The 24,104-nt window shown below is 42.8% G+C and overlaps 2 protein-coding genes across 3 annotated transcripts in view; one reads left to right on the top strand and one right to left on the bottom strand.

Moving 5' to 3' along the window:
- Nucleotides 1-1,076: 1,076 nt before the first annotated feature.
- Nucleotides 1,077-4,040, bottom strand: LOC139207079 (proteinase-activated receptor 4). 2 transcript variants are annotated; one of them, XM_070836714.1, is made up of 2 exons: nucleotides 3,618-4,040; nucleotides 1,077-2,339 (listed from the first exon to the last, which is right to left on the bottom strand). In XM_070836714.1, the coding sequence occupies exons 1-2, from the start codon at nucleotides 3,712-3,714 to the stop codon at nucleotides 1,273-1,275; spliced, it is 1,164 nt and encodes a 387-aa protein (XP_070692815.1). In that variant the 5' UTR covers nucleotides 3,715-4,040; the 3' UTR covers nucleotides 1,077-1,272. The 2 variants fall into 2 exon arrangements, with proteins under 2 accessions (XP_070692815.1, XP_070692816.1); XM_070836715.1 differs by having other exon boundaries at nucleotides 3,581-3,733.
- A 2,693-nt stretch (nucleotides 4,041-6,733) lies between these two features.
- Nucleotides 6,734-24,104, top strand: part of rnf130 (ring finger protein 130) — a 17,375-nt gene continuing 4 nt past the window's right edge. Inside the window, exons 1-9 of the mRNA XM_070836600.1 lie at nucleotides 6,734-6,948; nucleotides 9,483-9,786; nucleotides 15,814-16,005; nucleotides 17,468-17,718; nucleotides 18,862-18,933; nucleotides 20,216-20,298; nucleotides 21,067-21,163; nucleotides 21,250-21,436; nucleotides 21,979-24,104. The exon at nucleotides 21,979-24,104 is cut by the window's right edge and continues 4 nt beyond it. Coding sequence (XP_070692701.1) covers nucleotides 9,513-9,786; nucleotides 15,814-16,005; nucleotides 17,468-17,718; nucleotides 18,862-18,933; nucleotides 20,216-20,298; nucleotides 21,067-21,163; nucleotides 21,250-21,436; nucleotides 21,979-22,091 — 1,269 coding nt within the window. The 5' untranslated portion in view covers nucleotides 6,734-6,948; nucleotides 9,483-9,512 and the 3' untranslated portion in view covers nucleotides 22,092-24,104. The remainder of the gene's footprint in view (nucleotides 6,949-9,482; nucleotides 9,787-15,813; nucleotides 16,006-17,467; nucleotides 17,719-18,861; nucleotides 18,934-20,215; nucleotides 20,299-21,066; nucleotides 21,164-21,249; nucleotides 21,437-21,978) is intronic.

Here is a 24,104-nt window from a genome sequence, read left to right as displayed (position 1 = left end):
TTAAAGTGAGAACATCTACAAGATCCACCTTAATACGTCCAAAGTTAAGGTGGATATGCTTTAGATCACAGCCCACAAGTCACTGTGTAACTATTCACTGCAGCGTATCAATATAATACTTATTGATTATCTGTACAAGGCTGATAGACAACTGTGTGTTTACACTGAAAGTATTTTAATGATCGCAGGACACAGTGTAATTACTGAGAAACAGGGACAACGAGGTAACAGACTTCATCCTGAAATTAAATAAATTTTATTATCATTTATCTTAAAATTATTTTATTTTGATAAAAAATTGTAATGTAATGTAAAAAGTAGCTGAACCTGTGAGGAAGTTTCTGTCTTTATAGCCTTAAAAATCAATGTACACATCTTGTCTTTATCATTTTTCAAATTAAATACTTAAATTCCACATTTGCCAGCATTTATAATGTAGTTACAGAACATATTTAAGGTTATTATACAGGTTGTGTAAGTGTTATATAATTATTCAATACATACCAGATAATTGATAAGTATTACAGACATAAGTATTTATTTCAAAAAATCAGGTTTTAGGACTCAAATATAAACAGAAACAGGTTTTAAATCATCAGCGTGAGTCTTGCTGTAAACTTTATAAATTTTTTGATTTCACTGTGGATTCACAATATTTTCCATTAAATCTTGTGTATTTATAGATCAATCAGCTGTATGAACCTTCTCCTTATATCTTATTTATTTTTTATTAAGCACTTTTATTAACATGTAAATAAACAGTCGCAAAGTTTTCTGACATGAACTCGTTTCCATCCAAATCTACAACCAGTCAAGTCGTCAGGAATCAGTTCTACGGCGAGCGGAGAGGGTCAATTAGCAGCACTTTTCATACTATAAACACCAACAAAACATCAGTTTTCACGTTTTCCACATAGTCATGAGTCCTTTTTTCTGTTTTGTATAGAGAGTAGATTCAAATAATTCTTTAAATAATCAGTGGCAGGTTTTTATGCCATTTTGATATCAATCATTAGAAAAATGCGTAAAATGTTGTGGATTTTACAGCTTTTTACATTGTAAAAAGCTGCCTTTAACATCACACGCTGTAAAAACTGCTCTGACGGCTTGAGCGTCACTTTTTACAGCATTTTTTAAGCAAACAGAGTGAATAGTGATGATATTTGGCCCTTCATGCTCACCATAGCATTCTGCCTTCATATCAAAGTGTTCTCAGTTTAAAGGAGCAGTCCAACATTCATTTCTGAGACGTTTCCGTAGGGTGACGCCTCCTCACGCCGTCTCAGACGTCCCACTCTGGCTGGTCTTGGACAGTATGGTGACCTTTGACCTGAGGCCTGATGATGACGATGAAAGGTACGACATGTTGTTCCCCAGAGAGGACGGTTTGTCCTCGGAGTCACCGCGGCAACACAGGACGCTCCTGGCCTTCTCCCTGAACTCCACCGACACAAAGTAGAAGATGAAGGGGTCGATGCAGCTGTTGTAGGTGCTAACCGCTAAGCTAACCATGTAGGGGACATAGATGTCCTCTCCGTCTCCTTCCAGTGAACTGTCTGCATAGGTGAGGAGGAGGAGGATGTTGCTGGGCAGCAGACACACGATGAAGACCACCAGCACCAGCACCGTCACCCGCACAGCGTGACCATGACGCTTCCCGTCGGCCAGCAGGGTGCGCAGGACGGCGCCATGGCAGAACAGCACAACCATGAAGGGCACCAGGAAGCACAAAGTGAACAAGGTGGCAAAGTACGGCAGGAAGTAGTTCTCATGCTCCTCCTCGGGCAGCGCGTCGTGGCACGTGGTGATCTGCAGCTCGTCCAGCATGTAGGTCTGCCGCGACACCAGCAGCGGCAGCATGGCGACCAGCACCACCACCCACACTGCCGCCGTCATGTACTGGGACATCCGCCGGCTGCGCAGAGTCCTGGCGCCAAAAGGGTGAACCAAAGCAATGTATCGGTCCAGGGCTATCAGCGCCAGACACAGCACAGACCCATACATGTTGCCGTAGAACATCGCCATGACGATGCGGCAGAAAGGCTCGCCCAGCTCCCAGTTGTTTCCCCTGAAGTGGTACACGATGCGGAAAGGTAGCGCCAGCAGGAGCAGACAGTCTGCGGCGGTGAGGTTGATGAGCAGCGTGGTGGACGGCGCCGGTTTGGTCCTGAAGACCAGGACCCACAGGGCCAGAAGGTTGGAGGGCAGGCCGACACAGAAGGCCACCAGGTAGAGGATCGGCAGGTACAGGTTGGTGGTCGGGGCCTGGATCTCCTTCAGCTGCTTCTCCTTCAGAGTGGTGAAATTACAGGTCTTCTTCAGCCTGAACGCCCGCAGACCTGCAAACACCAGAACATACGTCAGTCTAGCGTTGGAGAAGAGGCTCCATTCATTTCTATGAAAGTTGCTCAATGCATCATGTCAAAAAGCCACTTCCTGGTTTGAAGAAGTTCCCCGGGTGAAACGTACTGAGCATGCTCTATGGGCCCCATGGAGTTAGCCGAGACAGCTAGCGTCTGATTTAGCCGTCTAGTAAAATAAGTGGGGATAAAATGATTTATTCGAACAAATGGACCAAATTCTGTGGGTTGTGATGCTTAAAGAAAATGTACCCACAGTTTCTTCTCTCTTTCGCGTCTCTTTCACAATGTAGGTCTATGGTTAAAGGTACTTTAGGTTTAAAAGGTATTTTTAACCAAATGGTTTCATGTGATGGACGCCATTGCTGTAATTACATGGTTTGACCACTAGAGCCCAGCGATCATCCTGGAGTCGATGGCTGAGAAAAAAAAAAAGTTTTTTGAAATTAAAAATGATATTTCATTGCTTCTGTGTAAAGTGAGAAGAATAGAGTCATTAGATTCTACATTTGGAGCTTCGTTCATGGCAGCGTAAGCTTAAGATTAGCCTCCTTAGAGTTGTAATTCAAGTTAAATCATGTTAATTTCAATTGACAGTGAAGTGAGACAAAGTAAATGGGACTTTTTTTGGGGAATATTGATGTTAACACTTTTGTCCTCGTTCATCTCTACGCTTCCTTCTTGCCGGGACTGTACGTACTGTAGTACTGTGGTATATTAGTATAGCAGTGTAGTACTGTAGAATAGAAGGATGTGCAATACTGAAGTAATGTACTACTGCAGTTAGTTCTGCAGTATTGTAGTGATATGGTGTGGAAGTGTGGAACTGTAGTACTTCCATTACTGTAGTAATGGAAATGTTTCTGTGAGATAAACATCAGCACAAACACACACACACACACATCTATACTTGTGAGGACGCTCAGTGTTCTAATAAAGTCCACAACAAGTGTCCAAACTTTAGTACAATAATGTCCTCATTCTATTAAAACCTCCTCTCTTTCTTAAAATGTCCTCTTTTAACAAAATGTCCTCACTTCCAGGTCCTCTCACATACAGAAAAACAAGAACACACACTCATGGTTTGAGTGTGTGTGAATGCTGGGAAAGTCTGATTGGATTTTTTTTCTAATGTGACTGACTGACTCTCTGAGAAAACACCCGATGAAGACATGTCCTGATCTGTCAGAGAGGCAGCTGGGGGTCAAACCTGTCTGTACCTGTCCATGTGCTCAGGCGAAGAAGGAGAAAACTTACGGACGGACATGCTGGAGCAGTCATCTGCAGGACGAGGAGACGGTGAGATGGACGACAGCAGGGAGACGAAGACCAGAGTTAAAAAAAAACACCTCATCTTCTTCTTCTCCTTCAGTTCTTCTTTTGCTGTTTTCCAGTTCTTAACTCCTCTTTTACTGGCACTTTTTCCTTCTGTCCCTGAATTTTTCTGTTTCTCTTGACTGCAGCAGCTGTCTTCCTCTTCCTCTAACAGCCGTGCGGTTTTGCAGCACAGTAACAGCACTTTTGTAGTACTGTAGTAGTACTACCTATAGTACTAGTAGTAGTACTAGTAGTATTAGTAGTATTAGTAGAAGTGGTAGAAGTAGTAGTAGTATCAGTGCGGTGAGGCTCAGCAGTCGGTTATCTGATCTCACAGCTGCTGTTGTCGACTTGCCTCCTCTACTGATGGTATCCAGATGTGTGTGTGTGTGTGTGTGTGTGTGTGAGACTTGTATGTCTATCTTTGTGAGGACCAGGCTGAGTTTTAGACCTCGGGGGGGGGGGAGGACAGCTTGCCCAGTCTTTACTTCCTTACATTTGAGTGTTCAGGTCAGAGTCGGGTTTAGTTTTAGTTCAAGGTCAGAGTCAGACATGGCGTGTGTGTGCGGTTAGGTGTTTGGGAATTAATTATGTCCTCACAAGTATAGAAGTACGGACACGTGGGCGTGCATTTGTTCCTCCTATACCGTAATCCCGGCAATGATGGAAACATTTAAAGTACTTTATCAAACAGGAAATGTGTCTGACCTGTCTGTATGCAACTGGCTGTGTGCCACTGCCCCTGCACGGTGACCGTCCAATCACGTCTCAGTAACAGTCACTGGTCAGGCCTTTTTTGGATTTCTCCGCATGCAGAGGTGGTGTGCAGACACTAAGTGAAATATGTTACAAAAGGCCCCGGGGACAGGCGGGGAGGCCCCCACCTACCCTGCATAGGAGCACCCTGACTGAAAGACACGTAAAACCACCACAAATATACATAAAACCACCATGAGGAGATGCAAAATGACCACAAAGAGACTCAAAATGACATAAAAGTGATACAGAATGTTTACAAAGACGTTAGAAACGACCACAAAGAGGCGCATAATGATTAAAAGAAACTCAAAACAACCATGAAGAGACACAAAAAGACCACAGTGTCACACAGAATGACCACAAACAGACTTTAAACGACTACAATGAGACTCAACATGACAAAGTCTCAAGATCACAGAGGGACAAGTTAATAAGAGTGTTATTGATATTGATAAAACAAAGGTGTCATGGTAATGTTAGGGTCGGGTCAGGAAAGGGTTAGCATCATTGATTATTTTACGTTATGTCTCAGCTTCACCCGTCCAACAGTGGACACACATTCTGTTGTCTTTTGGTTGCCATGATCTGTGTGTTTGTGTGTGTTTGTGTCTTCCATTTTCAATATTCTGTCCGTCTTCCTGTCCGTACCAGCAGCTGATAAGCAGGCTTCCTGTCTCCGAAACTCAGCAGACATGTTAAATCAACTCTGACAGCTTTCGTGCTACTGCTGCTGTCACCACGACGACAGAATTTTAGGTAGCTCTTCCTGTTGGAGGTTCCAGAAGTCTGCTGTGATCACTGAGAATGTTCTAATGCTACTTTAAAAAGTTCTAGAAGCCACTGAGAAGGATCTAGAATTCTGCTGTGATCACTGAGAACGTTCTAATGCTACTTTAAAAGGTTCTAGAAGCGACTGAGGAGGATCTAGAATTCTGCTGTGATCACTGAGAATGTTTTAACTGTGGTTTATTAGGTTCTAGAAGCCACTGAGGAGGTTCTAGAAGTTCTTTATGTGGTTCTCACCAGGCTTAAGGCAGGTCTTGTGAAGACTTAAGAGGTTCCAGAGGTTCTGTTAGACGTTCCATGGGTCCTCTGTGTAGTTTTGTGGTTATCAGGGGTCCAAAAGGCATTCTAGTGGTTACAGATGAAGATTTATCTTCATGGTTCTAGAAGTCCATTGGAAAGTTCTGCACGTCATTTGCATGTTTTCTACTGTCACTGAGGAACATATAGAGGGATTTGGGGGTTTTGTGGTCATTAAGGAGGTTTATTCTTAGTGTTTCTGATTAATTACTGTTCCAGATGTCCATTAGGTGGTTCTAGTGACTACAGAAGTTGTTCTGGGGGTCTGTCATTTGGTAATAGTGGTCTTATGAGTGGTTCTTGTGGTCACAGGGGACATTTTGTAGGTCCTAAGGTAGTCTTATTGATCACTGAAGAGGCTGTAGCTGGACGTTAGGATGTTCTGGATGTTCTGGCTGATTCTTCTCCTTTAGGACGTTTTATTAGTCAAGTTTGTGACAGGAGGATGTTTTCTTCTCTGTCATTCACAGTTGATCCAACTCATGAATCTGAAATGTAATCTGGTGAACAGACTGTCAGAACAGGAAACACTGAACACACTTCAGTCTTTGTACTTTTCATGAAATGTGAGCTGTCAAAGAGGAAGTATAAAAACATGCTCCAAGCGTCCAAACCAGTTCTTTAGCAGATGATGTACAAATAAGGTTCAAACAAAAGTAGACAAAAGAGAAGAATCAAAACACCGGGGACACGCCAAGTAGCTGTGTTTAAACATGTGATTCTGATGGTTATTACTCTCAGATCAACCTGTGCCTCCTGTCTATGGTTACTGACTGTGTCCACCAGGTGTCAGTCCCCACCAATCCTCATCATCCTCATCTTCATCATCCTCATCATCACGTTATTATCATGTTATTGTAGTATTGTATCTATCTATCTATCTATCTATCTATCTATCTATCTATCTATCTATCTATCTATCTATCTATCTATCTATCTATCTTTTGGTGAATAAAGCTTATTGTTATTATTATTATTATTATTACTGTTATTACTGTTATTATTGATACTTAGATTAAAAATGGAACTACAGACAGACAGACAGACAGGCAGACAGACAGGTGGACGCTCTCTCGGCAGGTATCGCGACAGCTGATCCAAATCTCAGGTAGGTAAACATGAAGGTGTCGCACACGCGCCCTGTCTGCCGCCTCCCCGTGCCGTGGCTGCGCGCATGCGCAGTGCGCCCCAAAGCTGAGACGGAGAGACGGGGCTCGAGCCTCCGCACCGTGCAGCAACCGACGGGGACGAAAAGGGAATAAAACACCGACCAACACTGGGATCCAGCGTCCGTGAGCCCACCGAGCCCCGCCGGACATTCAGCGGGGAAACAGCGGAGGAGAAGAGGGAGGAGAGCGGAGGCAGGCGGGAGTCGGTAGACCGGGAGCCTGCCTGCCTGCCTGCCTGCCTGTCTGTCCGCCTGCAAACGGTAAGACAAAGCGGAATGAAGCGGCTCCAAGCGCCGCGTTCAAAACGACGTTTAAACACCGAGTCACGTTGCTGGATTCACCGCCGAAGCTTAAAATGAGCATTTATTAAAGGGAGTTCTGAATGTAAAGCGTGTGCGTTTGGCAGCGGAGGGTTTCAGGACTGAGGACATGGCGGTGTGAAGGTCCAGATGTTGGCCTGGTGAGGATGCTCCATGTTCTGACAGACAGCAGACACACTGACAACACTGTCCTGGTGTCCTCACACTGTCTGTCCTGGCCCCCGCAGGCTGAACCCAGGGTTTTATTGACTGTAAGGACGACAGGAAATGCATGCTGGGATATAATGGAGATCTGCGGAGGACACACAGGCGCACGAATAAGACATTTAGAGACAAAACAGAACATTTTGAGGTGGGAGGCTGGAAGAAAAGCCTCCCTGAGGATGTGAGGCATTTATAGGAACGTAAACTGATATAGAAAAATAAAAAATACAGCACAGGGAAATATTATTTGAGACAAGAAGACATCAATAGCAGTTTTTGAGGACAAATCAGGTTTAAATCTGAAGGAAATCAAAAATGTGGTGGATAGTAGTCAACCTTTGAGGCCTTATGGGACATGATTAGAAGAGAAACTCACCATGATTTTCAGAATAAATGGACGCTGACATATTGGAGACAAAGAGACACTGAAAATATAAAGACATGTAACGAACATGACAGAAATAAAGATCTTTTTAAGGACACAAGGAGATGATTGCAGGACAAAAAGTGACATCTGATGTACCTGGATTTAGTGGACATGAAGTATTAAAATCAGATCTTTGACAGACGAAGAAGATGGAGGCATTTTTAGGCCATTAAGGGACGTAAAGATGCTTTTGTTGCCTTAAAAAAAATTTTTTTTGGAAGAAACACGTACAGGACGTGGTTTAGAGGACATAAACTGACATTAAAAAAAGATTTTGATGATAAAGAGACAACATTTGTCTTCCAAAGAAGACTTTGGAGGACATAAAGAGACAAAGATGTGCTAAAAACCAATTTAAGGACAAAAACCACTGAAGCATAAAGACATCGACTGGAGAACATAGAAAACATACATAATGCATATAAACAAGATAAAAAATCTATAGAGAAGACCAATAAATGTCTTATTAAGGACAAAACACTAAAAGATTGGAAGACAGAGACATTAAGACATGTTCAGGATATAATTATATATAAATCTAGTGGATATAAAGACAAAAAAGACTGAGGAAAGATGTTTAGATATTAGAGGACAGAGAGACATGTTTTAAGATATTTGAGATGAGTGGAGGACAATACAAACAATAGATACAACATTCAGTGGACATTAAGTTTTAAGATACGATGAAGAGACGAGGAGAAGCAAGAGATGGAAAGACGAGCTCTTTAGGACATTAACTGGCATTAAAGAGTGACTGAAGACATTTTGGTACGAAGCATATTGTGATGATCATAAACAAACAGAAGGACATAGACGGATGTTGAGGAGAGGTTTTGAGGACAAATGCTGAAATATGAGGACGTAAAGAGACATTAAGACATTTTGAGGACAGACAGACACTGAAGTATTAGAACATAATAGAGACATACAGAGATTAGAGACAGACGTCCTTTTTGAGGACATAATTAACAGGAAAAACAGCATTTTAGGACAAAAAGAAGTGAAGACATGTCCAGGACATAAATGGACATCTAGTGGATAAAAAGACATAAAAGACAAAGAAACATGAGGACATTAAGTGAGAATAGAAATTAAAAATATGGAGGACAAAAGACATTCTTAAGAGGACAGATTTTAGGATCAAATACAGAAGTATCAGGACACAAAGACACATTAATGTACATGTTGAGGACAGACAAAGACATAAATGGACATCTAGTGGATAAAAACATACAAAGATATATGAGGACTTTCACTTGAGGACATTAACTGACAATAGGAAATAAAAAATACTGAGGACAGACACTGAAATATTGGAGGACAAAGAAAACAAAAAGATACTTGAGGACAAAAGACATTTTTAAAGAGGATTTTTAGTACATTTTTGGGGACAAACATAAAAATATTAGGACATATAAGACTTAAAGACTGTTTAGAGGATGTTTGGTGGACATAAATAGACATTAATGGACATTTTGAGGACAGAGAGATTAGAGACAGACGTCCTTTTTTTGAGACATTTTCAGGATGTAAACAGACATTTAGTTGATATAAAGACATAAAAGACGAAGAGACATGAGGACATTAACTGACATGAAAAATGAAAACAGGACATTGACAGATTTTGAGCACAAACACTGAAATATTAGGACGGAAAGAGACATCAAGACATTTTGAAAACTTTAAGAGGCATAAAGACACGTTTAGAGGACATATGGAAGATTAAAGTATGTTGAGGACATAAATGACACAAGAAACGGTGTTTTAGGCCGAAGAGACGTGAAGACCTTCAGTCAGGAGGATGTTGTCGGACTCTGAAGGATTTCTTCTTGTTTCCTGACAGTTTGGATGTGACGAGGACTGAGAGGACGACATGCCGTCCCCGAGGTGGACCTGTCTCCCCGTCCTGTCGGTCCTGGTCCTGGTCCAGGTCCTGGTCCTGGTCCCGTCTCGCTCGGTGTCGGCGGCCCGCTCCGACAGGAACATGGTGTCGGAGGAGTACGTGGGCGCCACGGTGAACGCCACGGTGCTGGACGGACGAGGAAACACCGTCCACTTGATGAGCAGCGACGACGGGACGTACGGACAGAACTCGCCGAAAGTCGACACCAGGGGCGTCGTCATCGCACCTGCACCGCATCACGGAGGTACTGACATCACAACCCACCTGAGGTCACACCTGTGGCCATGTCAGGTCATACTGTGTCCTAACAGCAAGCGAGCATCAGTGACAGAATCAGTTTGATTGCCTTGTTTGGTCACCGACTGTCCCAACCGGCTGCTTTTTGAGCCGAACTGTTGTCGGATTCCTATTTCCGCCGCTTTGAAAGTTGAGGATGAGGAGGTGAAATGAGGAGTTATCTGTACGATAGCTCCTCATTTCACCACAAAAACCTGAATAAGTTGATCAGCTGACTGGAGGGAGGTCACATATACCCATATATACATAATAGATGTTGGCTGGATCACAACATAAACCTCCTGACAGTCGGAGGAGAAATCTGGAGAAATGTTCGGCCCAGATTATCTAGTAATGTCTTTATAATAATGTCCAATCTAAACATTTCCTTATGTCTGTTTAAAGATTTAAAGATTTAACGCCAATAAGGGATAGAACAGTCTACAGATACAATAAGATAAACTTTACTAATCCTGCGTCGGGGAAAGTCTGTTGTCACAGCAGCTCAATAGTAAGACAAGTGTGAAAAAGGAGAACAAAAATATAGACATAAAAATAGAAAAGACATAAATACAGATATACCCATGAAGGGGCAAAGGAGGGGGAGGTCCTGGAGCAACAGTAAACGTCCTAGCCGCTGAGGCTAATGTAAGCTAGCACAACTACTGTTGACAGTTATTAAAACTGACGGTTAAAATCTCACCTCCAGTTCTCTCTGAAGGACAGAGATGTTGGCTGCGTCTCCCCCGACTGTTGTTTCACCCAGACTTCTTTAGTCTTGTTTTTTCTCACTACAAACCGTTAGCAGGTTGCACCACGTCTGTCTGTGTTTGGTCTGTACGTGCCATAAGTTTAGATCTTGTATTGTGTGCATTCATATTCGGGTTAGAGAGAAGAACTTATTATTTATAGGTCCAGTGAGGAGCAATTAAATGAGGGAACTGACATGTACTCTATGATGAAAAGTATTCATTGAAGACCTTTTCCTAAATGATGAAAGAAGGTTATAATTAAACGAGAGTAGCCTTTGATAAATAGGTCAGTGCTGAAACAGGAAGTACGTCTGTAAACTGTGTTGGGTGTTTATAACGGACCATCCGGCAGGTTTAAGCTCTGAACAGTTTGAATTATTTCCACTTCAGGCGGACAGCTTTAAAAACTACATTACCCATGAGCCTTGGCCACCATTACCATGGAGACGATGCCAGAACCTGAGTTGTAGTGATTTTTTTGTAGCCATTTTTATATCAGAAAAATTATGTACAGTCGTCAACGGTGAGAGACAAATAAAGTTTTGATCCAGTTTTAATTGTTCCCTGAATTACACACACAATGTTTGTCAAGTTAAGAGAAGTTAGAAGAAGTGTAAGACTTGTGTAAGTGGCGTCAAGCTAGCTAATAATTTAGTAGCACTAAATCTGCTGTGTGTGTTTGTGTTTGGTATCAGGATGAGGTCACAGGAGCAGGTAGAGGTCTCTGATCATCATCATCAGGTCAGATAAGGTTACGTTAGCGCGTAGCGTAGCATAGCTAGCTAGCAAGTTGTTGGAGACTAGAAGATGTAGTTCACTAAGTGGTTTCACACAAAACTACATGGCACTAATATATTTATGGCAAACTGCAACTTTCTTGACTTTTGAAATGATCTTATCTAAATTATATTATTATATTATCTAAATTTACAAAGACAGTGTGTGATTCATGAGACAATTCAAGTAGGATCTCATCAGTGATGACTGTACATATTTTTTCTGAGATAACGACTTTGTGTATCTATTGAAATCAAAACTCATCGTTGTTTTATGGTTGTTGCTAAACACGTCGCCGTGGTTACTGAATTCCCTCACGGTTGAGCCAGAATTTAAAAGTAAACAAACCGTTTTCAGTTCTCTAAACTTTGAGCACGTGGCAGAGTGTGCAGCTCTGTGATTGGACGTTTCTTTGCCAAAATGCACCCTGGGATTCTACCTTGAAGTTTTAGGATAAAGGTGGCGATAAAATTTACGTTGATGATGTGATGTTATACTTTGGTAATTCTGTTTTAACTCCATGTGGATGGATCTAACACTCCATCATGCAACAGCCAATCAGTCGGCAGTTTTTGGCTCTCACGCCAAAGTACACGCCCATTTCCTGCCGTGAAGCTTTATTTTAGCAGGCGGTGAAGAAAGTGGATTTGAGAGTGGGCGTTCTCTGGGAAACAGAAGTGGAACCGAGGGATACGAAAGCGACGGTGAACATGAAACCGTTGACAAAAAAGCTAACACGACATCAGTTACATGGGCGTGGTTTGGATACCTTAAAAGCAACGAAGCACAGTCTGCTAAACGTGGCGTCAGACGGTGCAAACCGAGACGGGAAACGCCACAAATCCTCTCCATCACCTGGAAAAGCCCCATCGTAGCGACCACACAGAGCATTAACAGTTAAACGTTTACATCATGTAAATACACTATAACCTAAAGTTTAACTAATGAACCCTCTGGTTTCTTCAGGCCTCAGTCTTTATCAGGATGCTCTTAGCATTATCAGATTATATATATTTATAATAATGATGTTGATCGACATAGAAAAAACATGTTTTCTGCCCCATGTCCATGTGCTTCTTGCAGCTTTGACCTTTTTATCACAGCACCAGGTTTTTTTCTAACACGTTTTGTCCTGATGAGTCAGTTTCATGTTGATCCAAACAGTCAAGAAGTGTGAGTCACTAACATTGTCTGGGAGGAGAAACAGGGCTTTTGCTGCAGCTCCTCTCACTTCACATCCCTTTTGTCCCGACTGTTTTCCTCACAAAAGCACCATTTGAAGTTGTTGTATCACGTTATCACATTGGAGCACAGACACGGCGGCTGAATGAAGCGCCCTCACCCTGAAAACTACACCACCATTCACTTTGACGAATGAATGAATCAGACTCGTGACGGTTTCCAGCTTCGTGTGTCTGAATCGGAGGAAAACTGTGAGTTTGGTCTCGTCAGCAGATTGTTAAACAAAGTCAAACAGCGGGAGTCACAGCAGAGAGTGCAGACAGCGAGGGGGGAACATCCTGACATTTAAAACCTTTAAACAACCTCAAACTAAGTCCTGAATATCAGGACTTCAGTAACTTTCCCCACTCTCTTTCTACATTGTTGTTATGAAGGAAAGCCGTTATTGTACGTGATCCTCTGGTCCTCTGCTGCTCTTTAATGGAGGTGAAGAAGTCAAACAGACGACCATTAATCAAACCAACCCGCTAGTCTTTGTCACGGAAGTCTTTTCTCTTGTAAAACAAAAGAAAAAAAAAATCTGGGATAACGAATAAATCTCTCCTTTGTGTCGGTGTCTTCTTTGCTTCGCCAAACTGTAACGGGCTCATTACTGCCCCCTCAGGCCATGGGTGATGTGTAAGAAGTGGATATTGAATAGTTTTGTGTCTCTACGTGGTCGTTTTGTCTCTTCGTGGTCTTGTCTCAGTTGTCTCTCCTCCGTCCGTCCTGTATCTTGGGGTTGTTGTGGGTGTGGTGAATGTTGTGGATGCTGCTGCTCGTAGAAGATGAAGTGAATGTAATAGATGTGATGGATGTTAAACTGCGACACAGTGGAGGATTTCTGTGTATAAAATAGATGCTGTAGATGTAGTTTTTGTGGATGTAGTAGATGCAGTTTGCTGATTTTGCAGTTTTTGTGGATGTGGTAGATGTTGTGAATGTAGGTTTTGCAGATGTAGTGGGTGTAGTTTTTTATGGGTGTACTTTTTGTGGATGTAGTAGATGTATTTTTTCTAGATTATGTTTTTTGGATATTATAGATGTAGCTTTTGTGGGTGTAGTTCTCTATGAATGTACTTTTCATGGATGTAATGGATGTAGTTTTTGTGGACGGAGATGTAGTTTTTTGGTGGATGTAGTTTTTGTGGATGTGATCTTTGTTGTGAATGCTGATTTTGCAGTTTTTGTAGATGTAGTTTTTTTTTTCTTCAATGTAGTAGATGCAGTTTGCTGATTTTGTAGTTTTTATGGGTATAGTAGATGTTGTGAATGTAGTTTTTGCAGATGCAATAGATTGATTGTGGGTGCTGTAGATGCGGTTTTTGTGGACAGTTTTTTTTTTTTTGGGTGGATGCTGTTTTTGTAGTTTTTGCAGATGCAGTAGTTGTAGTTTTTGTGGATGTTATGTTTTGGATGTAGTTATTTTTGTGGGCGTCGTTGATGTTGTGGATGCCGTAGATGTGTTGAGGCTCTGTGGAGGCTTTTTGTTGTGGTGGATGTGTGGATCATGTTTTTTTTATATGTAGTTTTAACGTAGATGTAGTTTTGTATGTTGTTTTTGTGGATGTAGTAGATTTAAATTTTTTTTTCCTGTAGTGGATGTTGCACAGGCTGTATCGCGGCACCGTGGAGGCTTCCTTACGCAGTGGATGTTGTTGTGGTGGATGTTAGCAGATGTAGTTTTTGTGGATGTAGTGGATGTTGTGGATGTAGTGGATGTTGTACTGAGGCACTGCGGAGGCTTTCAGGCTGCGTTCAGGCTGTTGAAGGTCGGAGCGTCTCTGCTCCGAAGTGTCAGATTACAGTCAGACGGTCCAAGGACACTGCAGCTGCTGGATGGAGCTCTGACTGTCTGCAGCATTTTATTAAAGCTCACAAACACTCGAAGAGAACTGAGCTGCATGCTTTAATATCTGTTATAACCACACTGCGCATCAAACTGAAATAAAATGATACTTTTTAATCCAGCATTGCATATAACACAAAAACAAGAAGTAAGAAACAGCGAAAAAGCCAAATATATGAAGAATAGACCATAAATATCACTTTAAAGCTACATCACAGAATTGGTTTACATTACATGATATGTGAATAAATGTGAATAAAAGCTGCAGCAGAACAGATTTATTATGAGGAAATATTTAAATTCAGTATACAATTTAAAGAAAAAAATCCCATTGATAATTTTATCAATTTACGCAAATTGCTTGTCATTTCATTTTTTGTTTCCTTTTTGTCATGCCTGAATATTTGCCTTTTTCTTCAGTCTTCTGTGATTTTACTCTGAATTACAGTAATCTCTTCTACGCCACCTTAATTTATAACTACTCTAAGCTTCACACAGCATTTATTTAATTGGTTCGCCATTTTGAGGCCTCAAGTCTGGCTTTACGGACGTCGCCATCTTGGTTTTTGGAGCCAGAAGTGACGTTCACTCCACGAAAATTGGTTAGTCCCAAGCATAGACTGAATATAGAAGTGGACGTAGTTTATGGTCTCAGTCACTAGTTTTATCACATCTGGCTCCAAAAAAAGAAAGATGGTGACACCTATGAAGCCAATCTGAAAGCTTCAAAACGGCGGTTCACAAACCAACAGGAGACGTCACATTGGCTACGTCCACTTCTTATATACAGCCTATGGTCACAACGTAGCCCCGCCCTAAATCCCCCCCCCCCCCTTCCTGGTCTATTTTCCTCTACATGGGGCCATTTACTAGATGAACATCCTGCTGCGTTGAAGAAGAAGCATCGGCTTCACTGTTCAGACTAGGAAGCAACATTCACTTCTTTTATACGGTCTGTGGTTACACATTAGCTACAACCCGTACAATCCGGTGTGGTTTTGATGGGAAGATGGCGCCAAATCTTCCAAAAATATGGCTGAACTAGACGGTTGTGGAGTTTGATAAATTAATGTAGGACAGATTATATCAGGAAAAACATGATGTATGATGTTTGGTATTGGTATCACTTTAAGGGTTCTGACATAGTTTATACAGTAACAGTTCAAACATTAAGACATGAACGCCGCATCATTACAGACTGACTTGAGTGTCTGACATCACTTCCTGTTTCTATATATTGCACTACATTCCCTGTCCGCCATTTTATGTGACTGTGTCAATGTCTCCACAACACGTTGCCCTCAAACATCCGTTTAAAATGTTACTGTGATGTTATCTTTTGTGACGAGGCGGTCAGCAACGCAGTAACCATGGTAACGGCGTGTCTCTCCCGCAGTGGTGGACCGGCAGGGCTGCGACCCGGCCACTCGTTTCCTGGTTCCTCCCCGGAGCGTCCACTGGGTGGCGCTGCTGCAGAGAGGAAACTGCACCTTTAAGGAGAAGATCCTGAAGGCGGCCGCCTACAACGCCACGGCCGTCCTCATCTACAACAACTCCACCGACAAGACGGTCAAGATGGGACACGAAGGTCAGAGTCTAGAGGTTTTTACTGGGGACGACATCTTTATTATTTCTGTCATTGAAATCAACAGAGCCAAAAATCGCACACTTCTCAGAGTCATAACTCGGTCAAATCTCAACACGCAGACATGAAACACACATTGAATAATTCAGTGTTACTTTAACTTCCAGAGGATATCATTATCTCCGTGGTCCGTCCAGAAGAAACTCCCATAAATCCACTTAGAAATCATCAAAAGTGACACTTCAGAACTTGCCTGAGAATCCTCATGTTTTTAAGTTTACTTCAGTATCACAGTAATCCAGTGATAGTTGCCCGTTCATCCGTGGACACACTGCAAACAGGAGCTGCTAATGGATAATTCGGCATACTTTTAATGAGTTTAACTAATATTGGCTAAAAAGTACCTTACAACAGCACATTTGAGGAACTCTCATCACCCTACCTCCTCACAGACAGACATGCAGTCTGAATTGAGCCTTTTTTCCCACATCCATCAGTTATAGAGCAACATGATTGTTCGTTTAGACTCCAGACAGATAAACAATGAGCTCAAACTGAGTATAAAGCTCCGTAAAGTGCTCCGAGTGGAGCTGCAGATTTGGCTGATTGTTTCCCTGTAGGTTCATCACTAAAGGAGACACCAACACATTGTCAGTTCATTCATTATTGTTAACAGAGTATATCAGATGTTCAGGTTGACTCTGCTCTAATGCCTGCACACTAAATATGAAATTACAGTCAGCAGCTGCTTAGCTTAGCTTGTCATAAAGACTAAAAACAGGAAAGTTAGCTTAGCTTATCATAAAGACTAAAAACAGGGGAAATAGTTAGCTTAGCTTAACACAAAGACTGGAAACAAGGGGAAACGGTTAGCTTATCTTAGCATAAAGACTGGAAACATTGGATAACGGGTAGCTCAGCTTAGCATAAAGACCTGAAATGGGGAAACGACTAGCTTAGCTTAGCACCGTGACTGGAAATGGGGGGGGGAACAATTGGCTGGGAATGTCCAATTATTCCTTCAAACACTGTCAGTTAGAGGAGGAGGAGGATGAAGGTGTGTATGTGAGGAGTGACTTCCTGGGGATCGATGTCGGTCTAAATATAGACAGGAATGTGTCATTAATTGATGAGGTCACTGTGACCTCTCACTGTGTGTGTGTGTGTGTGTGTGTGTGTGTTACCGTTATCATGGCCCTGGTGCTGAATGTCAGAGAGCTGAAGAAATTATAAATAAACTTTATTTATTTATTCTGCTCCCTTCATAAACAAACTGAAGCTCACAGTTTTTCAACATGGCCGACAGTTTAAACAGTTAAGATATTGTCTGGTACAGTGTAGTACTTTTATACTGCTGAGGTCACTGGGTCTGATCCTGGTCCTTGTTCTGGTCCTGGTTCTGCTCCTGATTCTCATCCTGGTTCTGGTCCTGGTTCTGATCCTGGTCCTGGTTGTGTCTGTGCAGGTACTGGTGACACGGTGGCGGTGATGATCACGGACGCGTACGGTAAAGAGATCCTGTCTCACCTGGAGAGGAACCTGACGGTCCTGGTCTCTGTGGTGGTGGGTCAACGCGATCCCACCAAGAACATCAACCGGGGCTCGCTGGTCTTCGTCTCCATCTCCTTCATCGTCCTCATGATCATCTCGTCGGCCTGGCTCATCTTCTACTTCATCCAGAAGATCCGCTACACCAGTGCCCGTGACCGCAGCCAGGTAACATGCTAACACACAGCTAACATAAAGCTAACACACTAACAGAAAGCTAACATGCTATTAGAAAGCTAACACACTAACAGAAAGCTAACATGCTATTAGAAAGCTAACACGCTAACAGAAAGCTAACACGCTAACAGAAAGCTAACACACTAACAGAAAGCTAACAAGCTAACAGAAAGCTAACATGCTATTAGAAAGCTAACACACTAACAGAAAGCTAACATGCTATTAGAAAGCTAACACTCTAGCATAAAGCTAACATAATGCTAACACACTAACATAAAGCTAACACTCTAACATAAAGCTAACATAATGCTAACACTCTAACACAATGCTAACACACTAACAGAAAGCTAACATAATGCTAACACACTAACAGAAAGCTAACACACTAACAGAAAGCTAACACGCTGACTGCTTCTCCCCTCTCTTCCCCTTCACCACCTCCTCTTCCTCTCGCTCTGATGTATCATTAATATTTAATGAAGTGAATCTCTGCTGAAAGTTTAATGGAGCAGTGGGTGGTCACCTCCTCCCCCTCTCCTCCCTCCTCAGTGTAATCTAACCCTCCTCTCAGGACTCTGTCTCCCCCTCCTCCCCCGTCTCCATCTGCCGCAGATCAACCTTCACTTCACCTCCGAGTCACGCGTTCAGCCACAAACACAAGAGCACAGACAGTAGTACTCAGAGTACTGTAGTGGAGTACTGAGTAGAGTACTGTAGTACTCAGAGTACTGTAGTGGAGTACTGAGTAGAGTACTGTAGTACTCGGAGTACTACACTGGACGCCTCCATACAGACTGCGGTAGTACTCAGTAGTACTCGGAGTACTGTAGTACACTGGACGCCTCCATACAGACTGCGGTAGTACTCAGTAGTACTCGGAGTACTGTAGTACACTGGACGCCTCCATACAGACTGCAGTAGTACTCAGTAGTACTCGGAGTACTGTAGTACTCAGTAGTACTCAGTCGTACTCAGAGTACTGTCAGTCGTACTCAGAGTACTGTAGTACTCAGTAGTACTCAGTCGTACTCAGAGTACTGTAGTACTCAGTACTGCAGTACACACCCTAACGCTCACTGTGTCTGGTTCACATGTTGCTTGTATGTTCAGCTGTCCTTCCTCTCTGTCTCTCAGCGTCGTCTTGGCGACGCAGCGAAGAAAGCCATCGGGAAGCTGACCACGAGGACGGTGAAGAAAGGAGACAAGGTAAACGCTGGGGGGGGGCGTCTTTAATCTTCGTCCTCTTCCTCGTCTCTGTCTCCTCACTGACAGAAGCCTGCAGGCAGCCTCGCCGGCTGTGAGCCTGGGTGGGCAGTAGGACCCTGGGGCGCCGGGTGTTTATGTTGTTGACCTTCAGGCTGCGGAGGGAGCGGTGATGGATGTCCGCTCACGCAGAGGTCAGAGGTCACGGGATGATGGTGAGGGAAGATAAACACGACGGAGACGAAGATATAAATCAGACCTGATGAGTCGATGCCAGGAAACGGCTGAGAGGAGTTTTATCAAGATTTACAGTGTTTAGACCTTCAGGAGACACCGAGTGTAACCAGTTAATAATCTGACCGATTAATAATCTGACTAGTTAACAATCTGACCGGTTGATTATATGACTAGTTAAGAATCTAACCAGTTAATAATCTGACTAGTTAACAATCTGACCGGTTGATTATATGACTAGTTAATAATCTAACCAGTTAATAATCTGACTAGTTAACAATCTGACCGGTTGATAATCTGACTAGTTAATAATCTAACCAGTTAATAATCTGACTAGTTAACAATCTGACCGGTTGATAATCTGACTAGTTAATAATCTAACCAGTTAATACGATAACTAGTTAATAATCTGACCGGTTGATAATATGACTGGTTAATAATCTGACCGGTTGATAATCTGACATGTTAATAATCTGACCTGTTAATACAGAGATTAGTTGTTAATCTGACCAGTTGATACAAAGATTAGTTAGTAATATGATCAATGAATAATCTGATGAGTTAATGCAAAGACTAGTTAATACATTGACCAGTTGATAAACCAACAAGATTGTTTATTAATCTGAACATTTAATACAAAGACTAGTTATTAGTCTGACCAGTTAATACAAAGATTAGTTAAACACTAACCAGTTATTAATCTAACCAGTTAATACACAAACCAGTTGAAACCACCACTAATAGACTCCAAATGTCCACAAAAGGACTGTAACGACGCAGCTGCATCGTCTGTAGTCGTCTTTCGTTCCTTGTTTCTACGTAGGAGACTTGGGGGTCTTTGAAGCGTCTTTGTTTGGGGTCGGTTGTCTCATAATCCCACCGGTTGTTCCCTGTAACTCAGTTCATTAAAAGAAAAAACACCCATAATCCACAGGAGGTACCACTGAGGCTGAGAACCGCGTGGATAGACCCGTTTTTAATGTAAATCTGTTGGTGTTGGCGTCAGGGTGAGTGTGATGTGTTCACTGACCTTCCTGTCTGTGTTTTGCAGGAAACTGATCCAGACTTTAACCACTGTGCGGTGTGTATCGAAGCGTACCAGCTGAACGATGTGGTTCGCATTCTGCCCTGCAAGTGAGTCACCAGCAGAGACTATCAACACTTCAGTAACTTCACTGGACCAACACGTAGTTTTACACCAGTTTAATGACATTCAGCCTGTGCAGCCAGTGACAGCCACTATCACCAGTCTGCCAGCCAGCCAGTATCACGAGTCTGACCAGTCTGCCAGCCAGCCAGTATCACCAGTCTGACAAGTCTGCCAGCCAGCCAGTATCACCAGTCTGACTGCTAGTATCACCAGTCTGACCAGTCTGACAGTCAGTATCATCAGTCAGCCACCCAGTCTGACCAGTCTGACAGTCAGTATCACCAGTCAGTCAGACCAGTAACACACCGATCGATCCAGCTCACTAATATCATTGTTGAAGCTGTCTTAAAACTGTTTTTAAACTACAGTACAGCAACTTTACATGGCAGCCTTTGTCATACAGAAACTTTATATGGTCAAAAAACCAACCTTACATCTTTACACTGTGACTTTACATGGTCTTAAAGCTACTTTACGCTGTCATACAGCAACTTTACATGTTGAATGGTCATAAAGCTACTTCATACCGTCATAGAGCAACAGAGTTTAGATTCAGGTTGATCCAGCTCTCTACAATCTTTATTTTCTCTGACAGCTCAACCACATTTTATACGTCACATATGAATGACCTTCAGGCCGTTAACTGCATCTTCTCAGATGGTTTGATAGATGGTCCATTTTCAGTCCTGCCATGTTAGTTATTTGGTGATAAAATCTCACCAGATTAAATATCTCTCTCTCTCTCTCTGCAGACATGTCTTCCATAAAGTGTGTGTGGACCCCTGGCTGAACGAGCACTGCACCTGTCCCATGTGTAAACTCAACATCCTCAAAGCCCTCGGCATCATGGTGAGTCACCGCTGCCGCACACACACAGCGGGAAGCAGTCCGGACGTGTGTTCGTCTAAATAACCGTCTCCGTCTTCTGTCCTCAGACCAGTCTTCCCTGCGTGGACAGCGTGGTGTTGGACGTGGAGCGTCTGGGCGTCAGTCAGGCGTCCAGCAGCCAGAGGGCGCCGCTGGGCGACAGCAACCAGCCGTCCATCAGCCTGGAGCCGCTCAGCCCCCCCCACTCTGAGGCCACGCCCAGAACACCTGCCGACATCACCATCGCCGTGACCAGTAAGAAGGCAGCAGCACACGATAGACTCCAATAACACACCGTTCTACTGTTGTTCAGCGACTTTACACTGTAGTAAAGATGCAGTAGACCTCCAGTTTAGGGGAACAGCAGAACAATCAGCTGGTTTAATCAAAGCTAAAGACGATCCTGGCTGCTGGTTTGATGCAGTGTCTTAACTTGTCCATTAGATGGAGCCAATGACATGATAAGTTATATCATCAGACCTGCCTTAAAGGTGAACACGGACAGATTTTCACTCTTTGAGGTCAAACTCTGACATGTTTGCTCTTCATTACATATTTTACATTTTGTAGTAGTTTGCTGTTTTCGGTGATCCAGCTGATGTTTGTGCTGAAGTAAACGTTCAATCAGAAGACAGAACAGTGCAGCTGCAGCCTGTCAGGATTTTATGAACACAAAAACCAACATCCTGTCCATCGGCGGCTGTCACTAAATAACCAGATATTGTGTTGAGTGATAAATAAAATTATAGCAATGATATTTGACGAATTAACAGGTTTTGGTTTCTCTGTCTCGTCAGGCGGCGGCCACTTCTTCAACAGGAACTCGATGCCTCGTCGCAGCATCGTCTGTGAGATGGAGCTGCCGGACATCCAGGCCTCGCTCGACCTCTATGACGACAACAAGTCCTGAGGCCCGTCGTCATGGTTACGACCCCCCACCACCACCTCCGCCACCACCACCAACCACCAGACACCACCACCTCCACCTGCTGATGGACGCACGACTTTTTACGGATGCAGGAAGGGTTCGCAGAGTGTTTACTGTTTGGGGGGTCTGATATTGAGAAGCTGGATGAACTTTTAAACAGCATTTATTCCATCAGACGTTCTTCAGACTGAACATGGACTCTGGAACCTGGTCTCAGTTTAGACCCGTTAGCTTGACACCCTGGAGAAAAGGCCCCAGACCCGAAAGTCGGGTCAAATTGTTAAAAATGCGTTTTAAAACATATAATCCAGAGAATTGAACTCCAGATCCTACTCTGACCCAGGAACCCGAATCTGAACCTCTGGTCGAGCTGAAGGTAAAATTCCTAGGAATGTTCCTGGAAAAGTTCTCAAGTCCCTAAAAGTTCCTTAGTTCCTAACAGGGTTCTTGGATCCCTGGATAATTTCCGAATTCCTTAAGGGGTTCTTGGAAAGGTCTTGAGTGAGTAATTAAAATCATCCTTCCTTAAGAGGTCCCTTAGTTTGGAAAAATGCCCCTGAGTGCCTAAAATGTTCCTTAAAAAGTTTCAGAGTTTGTTAAAGTTCCCAGGCTCCTGGAAAAAATCTGAAGATCCTACGGAGTTTTTTGTTTTTCTGGAAAAGTTTGAAAGTACCTAAAGATGTCCCTGAAGTCCTCAGTGATTTCCTGAACAGGTTCCCTGAAATGTTTATTGGATTTCTAAAAGGCTCTTGGAAAAGTTCTTAAGATCCTTAAATGGTTTTAGATTCAAAAACGCTTCATGGAAAAGTTTCTCGTCCACTGAAAATGTCCTTGAATTCCAGGAAGGGGTTTCGGGAAAATTTCATGATTTCCTAAAAGGGTAATGGAAACATTTCTGTGGTTATAAAGGGTATTGAGTTCTTCAAAAACCTTCATAGTTCACGAAAAATGTTCCTAGTGAAGTTATTGAGGTCTTTAAACGATTCTGTGGGTCCCTGGAAATGATCCTGAGCTCCGAAAAAAAGGTTTGGGGAACATTTCTTCTTACAAAGGTTTCTGAAATGGTTCTTGAGACTTTAAAAGGGTTCCTGAAAACGTCCAAAAGTTTGTACCTGAACCTAAATGGACCTGAAAACTTCAGGACCAGAACGAGGACAAACCCCGAGAACCTGAACCGTGAAAAAGTTCCTGTCATTGTTTTCTGATGTTCTGCATTTAGTCAGTGAACATGTGGAAACCCGTAACCTGACCCTCTGATTGGCTGACCGACCAAGAGTCCTTGCTGGACTCCAGTTAGAGTCTGGAGTCTGAGGACCAGGACCTGGATCAGAACTCCTCGACTGCAGTATGAATACTGACTGAGCTGGCTCTTCCTGTCCTTCATGAGACTGGAATCAGGACCAGAGGAAGACCTGGACCCTCTGTAGAGACTCTGGAGGAAACAATCATGTGAACTTTAATAATAAACAGTGTTAACTCCCCCGTAGCAAAAAAGTTTTTTCTCTGTAGAACAAAGAGACATTAGATTTAAAGGAGCAGCCCAACATTTCAGAAAACCTCCTGATCTCTGTGTTCAGCAACGTGGAGTTCCTCAGGGAAGCGTCCCGGGTCCTCTGCTTAACCTATTAAACCTATTAGATATTTAAGAGGACAGTTCAACATGTATTAAACCCTCTTGTTCTCTTCTCCAGTGTCAGATGAGAATATCAGTAACCTAGCTTAGCACGAATACTGGTAACTGTTAGCTTAGCTCCATCAAAAGAGCACAAATTAACCTCAAGTCTGTCCGACGGTTATCTCATTAGCTAACAGGCTAATGCATCCTGTACTTAGCTGGTTTATTTGACATAGGAGACCTCATCTTTGGGGTCCTCGGGTTTATGAACCAGTGAAAAGAGAGTTGCGTCATTGAAAGAGCTCAAAGTACGGAAAAACATTTAAAAAACATGATGGCAACATGATATTTCCGTTTCATGTATCAATGTGAGAAAGGTT

This window comes from Pempheris klunzingeri, chromosome 9, assembly GCF_042242105.1.
Source record: "Pempheris klunzingeri isolate RE-2024b chromosome 9, fPemKlu1.hap1, whole genome shotgun sequence".
NCBI lineage: Eukaryota > Metazoa > Chordata > Actinopteri > Acropomatiformes > Pempheridae > Pempheris > Pempheris klunzingeri.
This window is presented reverse-complemented; position numbering and strand designations above follow the sequence as displayed.